General features: G+C 36.2%; 1 protein-coding gene across 1 annotated transcript; it reads right to left on the bottom strand.

Moving 5' to 3' along the window:
* Positions 1 to 207: 207 nt before the first annotated feature.
* LOC110892685 (glutamic acid-rich protein-like) lies at positions 208 to 2,688 on the bottom strand. Its single transcript, XM_022139836.1, has one exon. The coding sequence runs from the start codon at positions 2,686 to 2,688 to the stop codon at positions 208 to 210; it is 2,481 nt and encodes an 826-aa protein (XP_021995528.1).
* Positions 2,689 to 6,000: the final 3,312 nt, after the last annotated feature.

The following is a 6,000-nucleotide window of genomic DNA, read 5'->3' as shown; positions in this document are numbered from 1 at the left end:
TGTCTCTCTTATAAAACTTGAGTGGACGTTTGAATTTTCTTTCAGTACTCTTTCTAAACCACTTCTTGCGTTCTTCGCGTTGTGCATTTTTCGTCGTTCCATCGAAGCTCTTATCTTTCAGACATTCAGCAACTTTCCTTCTCAATTCATCTACATTTGCTTGACTGAAAAACTCAACAAGTGTTGGAAAGTTGGAAGTATCTACATTCACATTCCCTTATCGTTGCAGTCTTCAACCTCGACTCGATCATAGTTATCTGCCTCTTCAACATACTTGTACTGATAGTCGGGCTGTTGGTTCATATCAAACGCATTCAACTCTTCTTCAAAGTCAAACTTGAAGTTAGGATCATCAATACACGTCATCTCGATAATATCATTCATGGTATAAGTATGCCTGATTTCTCCTTCCTCGACTTCAGGCTCTAGATGCAAAATCAACTTTTCTCTTTTATAAACGTTTTGATCATCAACGTTCTCCTCCTCACCTGTAGCATCCTCAGGCTCTTCATTTGCATCATCATGAAGATAATCATCGACATTCTCTTCATTAGATGCTTCTGTAACTTTAATCCCTGTACCACCTTGACCGTCGTCATCATCATTACCATCGTCACTATGACTACTTGCAGAGAATACATCGTCTGCATCATCTGTCTTATCTTCATCAACTTCCTCATCTTCATCATCCTCATCGACCTCTTCCTCATCATCAATAACATCATCAATCAATACATCCTCTTCAAAAATACCGGAAACAGTAGATATAGGACAAGGATTCTGAATAGGAGACTCAGTAACAGAAGATAGAACAATTGCTCTCTCAGCAACATCAGAAGTACCTTCAACACGTTTGCCATTATTTTTCATTTCAGCATCAATCACAGCTTGACGTATAGCTCTAACTTCCTCAACTTGAATTTCTTTAAATTTTTGTTCAACAGACATACCAATCAAACTTTCTAGCACCTTGTTCATCATATACATCTTTTGATCTTTCTGTGCATTAGCAGCTTCTAATTCTTTATTCTTCAGTTTGAAATATTTGTTCTGCTCATCTCTGCGTGCTTTCTCTTCTTCCAACTCAGCAATTTTCACTTTCATAATATCAATCTCTGCCTGATCAGCTTCAACTTTCTTTAACAATGAAGAATTTTCAGCTTCCATAGACTTAACATGCTTTTCCAATTTCTTCTCTCGATCCAACAACTTCTTGTTCTCAACCAATACTTCTTCAACCTTCTTTTCCAACCTTTTTACTTGCTCATCACTTGCAAAGCTAAAATCACCAATGTCTTCTAGAGGAATATTTACTGGTATGTGAGGAAAATCTTTGTATCCCGAAGATCCAAGAGTGGTTTGAACAGGTGGTCCTGTAGATGGTGGTGTTTGGAAAATTTGTTGTGAAGTAACAATAGGTTGTTCATGTGGTGGTGATAGATGTGGCAGTGAAAGATGTGGTGGTGAAAAATGTTTTTCAGTTTGTGGTGGAGGTGATGGTCGTGGTGTGGGTTGTTTTGGAGGTGATTGATGTGGTGATTTAGGTGGTGATGGTTCAGGTGGTGGTGATGGTGGTTGATTTGGTTTTGACTTTAATGTGTGTTTAGGCAGCTTGATTGTTATTTTTCTTCTTGCTGCTTGAGGAGATACAAGGCGTTTTCTTGCACTTGTCTTCTTCCTACCACCAGATGATGGAGGTGTCTGAGATTCTATAACATGCTCAGGAGATGGATTATACAACTCATCATCTTTATCCTCTCTCCTCTTTCTCTTTAGCTTTTTCTCTTTTTCAATCTCAGCTCTAATTCTTTCTGGACGTTCAGTTTCATCAATATCTTCATCAGATGAACTTGATGAACTTTTATCTTCATTATCACCTTCATCACCAGCTGTCTTCTCTGTTTCAGCATTATAATCGGTAAGAGATTTCAACAACTTTGCAGATTCAGGAGATAAACGAACGTCATCTCCTTCAGCATCACCTTCAGCTTCTGCTTCATCTTCTTTATCAGATTCATCAACTAGCATAGTCTCAACACTTTTTTTTCGACGCTTCTTTGGTTGAGAAGATGATCCCTCCTCTACTTGAACTTTAGGAGTTGCTTTTTTGCTCCTCTTTTTCTTTTCTCCTTTCAGAAACCACTCATTCCTCGTTTCTTTGAAATTTTCAAGAATTTTCAACTCATCAGCATAACTTGCTTCTTTCATCTCTTTCTCATTTCTCCAGTTCTGGTGATCAACTGGATTTGGATCTTGATAATTTTTGTCTTTGATAAACCCAAAGAATTCAGCTTTTGTTGATGGCTCTGGATGGTTTGTGTGATATCTTGCTAAAACTTTCAACGTCTCATTATCCATATGGTACAACATCAACAAATCATTCTTTTCATCTTTTTCTAACTCTGGATAAGCATGATCCAGTATCATTTGTACAAATCGTGGATAAACCCATGTCTTGCTTTTCGAAGTAATATTCTCTACCATGTAATGGAACACAATCTTTGAAAAATTATACTTCTTGTTTAACACGAGTGTCGTCGCCATGCTCATTTGATAATCCATCATAACATCATAGCCACCTTTCCTGTGACTTAGAGCATGCAACACTGAATGTATAAGAAACTTGTAAGGCTTGGAAAAACATGCTTTCAAGTAGTTAGCCTTGTTCAGTGGTCCTCTATATCCCATCCTTAACATGCAGCCTTTGACCATCCTATCTAGGAACTTTGTCGGAGAATTTCATCGTCCGGAAAGTCTATCACCTCACGTACAAGCTGTTCAGTGATGATGATTGGTTTATTTTGGCCATTCATACTCACAATCGAATTTATTGTCTTGCTTTCCTCGTCATACGTGGCCTTCTCCCAGAAATGCTCAATATGTGATCTGAATACAAGATGTTGATTCGACAAAGCTTTCTGTATCGGCAATCTTTTCATAAACTCTAGAATACTCTTGAATTCGGCCATCTTTGGTATGTTCTCCTCATCGTAAATACAACAAATGGTGTGCAATGGATCGAACTGCACATTAGATGCCTGAAAAACAACAACATACAATCAAGTTACACTTAGAATATTTTTCAACTTAAACAGTTCATTCAAACGAAATCATTTCAAACGAAAACAGCTACACTCAAACGAAATGACTGATCATGCGAAATCACACATTCACACGAAATAACATTTTGAAGCGAAATACCATTACAAACGAAAACAACAGTTCAAACGAAATGATTGTTTCATGCGGAATAACATTTCACATGAAATAGCCTGACTTCATACAAAATCAACTTCAAACGAAATAGGCTATTTCGTACGAAATACCTTGTCATTTCGTTTGAAGATGTCAAAAATTACAGATGAACAAAACATGATCAGATGATTAAATTGATTAACTAGGTTTGTTCTATGACTAATTCCGAGCATGTGGATCTGTTTTATTTTCATTTTTATCCACAAAAACGATCTAGATCTAAGTTCAAAGAAACTGATCTACCGACTTCATTCAAAATCATCAAATTGAAACCCTAATCTAGATTTACAGCACATTCCGAGTTCAAGGGTATGATTATCGTTCATTTAACATCAAAATTAAACCCTAGATCTAAGTCCTTGGTCCTGTTCTTCGCCGTTCAAACGATATCAGGTCAAATCATTAAGAACCCTTACCTTTCCCATGATCTAAGTTGAGAAAACCAACTTAAATCTTGTTCACAAACAACAATCCGACAAGATCTCGGCTTAAATCGATGATTACGGGGATTTCGTGTGAAATCGCCTTGACAGTGTTCTTTGAAGCGAAATAAGAATAATGTTCTGTTCAAGCGAAATGCCCCACTATTTATAGACAAGCCTATTTCGTGCGAAATAGGCACTAAGGCAAGTTCAAGCGAAATCACCAATTTCAAACAAAATCAAGTCTCAAGTGATATGGCTATTTCGTACGAAATAGTCATTTCGTTTGAAAATGGCAATTTTTCAAAAATTTAAATTTTTTTGACTTTTTGATATTTTACCGTCACACCCAGTTAACCAAGTCCAAGTTAATCACACTGGTCAACTGTTTAGCCTGCCAAGTCCAAATTAATGACCTTGGCTGACCAGTTTTATGAAGATGCTGATTTTTTGAAACAATTTAAGTTCAAGTTAATGAACTTTTAAACTTTCAAGCAATTACCAATAATTTTTTCACAATCTTTTGCTTACCCAACCCTCATGATCCAAACTTGTTTAGCACATGACACTTTGATCATCAAATCACCAACGTCTGTTGTCGAAAATAAGATGAAATGCAAATCTTTTTGGATTTTATAAAATGCTAAACAAACAGACAATCTTTTTGGGTTTTTGATAAGCAACCAAAACTACACACATAATATTTTTGGTGAGTGTATTAGGGGATCGTATCAGCTTTTGACAAGATACAAGCACCATGAAGCTTTGATTTCATTTTAAGTATTAAACAATTTGCTTTGATTGCCGATATACTGATCCTCTTAAATTTTCACACAAACTTCAATCTATTCAGGATACGGATTTAATGTTTTAAGATCTTGACTTTTACACGTGTACCACCTCAGAATATACTCCCGTATCCAGATCACTATATTCAGTCTTACAGGTGAATATACACTAATGATATCTGTAATTGGGTGAATGCGAGGCCACGAGAGCTCAGGCTAGAACTTCCGTTCGTACAGAGAGATGATGGATCGACTTCCAGTGGGTTCCCTTTTAGGGATTCTTTTTTTTTTACAACAGCACATGATTAGCATTTTTCAATGTTTCATCATTTTTTATGCTGAGGGGAGGCTTTATGAATAAAGCTGTGCAGAGTATTACACGAGGACTAGGCTATTGCTTCCGCAAAATCAGAAGTCCTGGTATAATACCCCCAGATATCATCACGTACAAAGACCTAGTATGTCAGAAATAGGATCTTTCAAACAAGATTTCAGGGGTTACCTATATATCCTGGAGATGTTCCCCACATAAAAGCAAGTGTTTATTTTTGTTTATATCCCAAACAAATTTACTGAATGTATAAAAACCTATCGACACATCATTTGCAAGACTGCTTAATAACTTTTAATCTTTACAAATCTTTAGCGTACTGCACTGTCTAACTCATATACTATCATTTCCCCTTTTTACACAAACTCTTTTTGAGATTTTCTAATGTTTTTGGATTTTGAAATTTTATCATGTTTTTGTATTTTTCTGCAAACTTTCTCCCCCTAAAAACAAAGACATATTTTTGTGTTTTTGTTTTTATCAAAAGCAGAAAATAAACTGTACAAAAACTTTGACAACATGACGTGGATCAATTCTGATCGCCGTCCTCCTCGGCTTCACATTCAACAACCCTCCCAGAAAGCAAATTTTTCATCCCATTTAATTTCAAAAGATAGTTAAATCTCTTTTTATCAAACGGTTTGGTGTAAAAATCAGCCCTCTGTTCATCAGTGTGTATATATTCGATTCGAATCAATTTCTTCTCATGACAATCACGGATGAAATGATGTCGAAATTCTATATGTTTTGATTTAGAATGGTGAACCGGGTTTTTCGTTATGTTTATCGCTGCCTCATTGTCCACAAATATAGGCGTGTCCAAGAACTTCAAACCAAAGTCTCTCATCTAAAGGATCCAAGGGCAACAGCTCGAGGCCGAAACGTATTCAGCCTCGCAGGTAGAGAGCGCGACTGAGGTTTGTTTCTTGCACTGATGTACTATCATTTCCTCTTTTTCTCCAACAAAACTCGTTTTTTATTTTTCAATGTTTTTGACTTTTTCAAATTTTCGATTTTTTCTAAATTTTTACTCCCCCTAAAATCAAAATATGTTTCAATTTTGATTTTCTGGGAAAATTTGAAAACAACCTGTACAAATTTGAAAACTTGATGTGAATCACTTCAATTCGCCATCCTCTTGGCATAAACAATCAGAACTCCCCCTCACAACAAACTATTTTCCCATTATGATTTCAAAACACTT

The sequence above is a fragment of the Helianthus annuus genome, chromosome 7 (genome assembly GCF_002127325.2).
Source record: "Helianthus annuus cultivar XRQ/B chromosome 7, HanXRQr2.0-SUNRISE, whole genome shotgun sequence".
NCBI classification, from domain to species: Eukaryota; Viridiplantae; Streptophyta; class Magnoliopsida; order Asterales; family Asteraceae; genus Helianthus; species Helianthus annuus.
Note: the sequence above shows the minus strand (reverse complement) of the source record. Positions and strands in the feature narration are given on the sequence as shown.

Bases quoted from the DNA above. Each gene is read 5' to 3' on its own strand.
- LOC110892685 (XM_022139836.1), bottom strand. From the start codon at position 2,688: ATGGGATATAGAGGACCACTGAACAAGGCTAACTACTTGAAAGCATGT.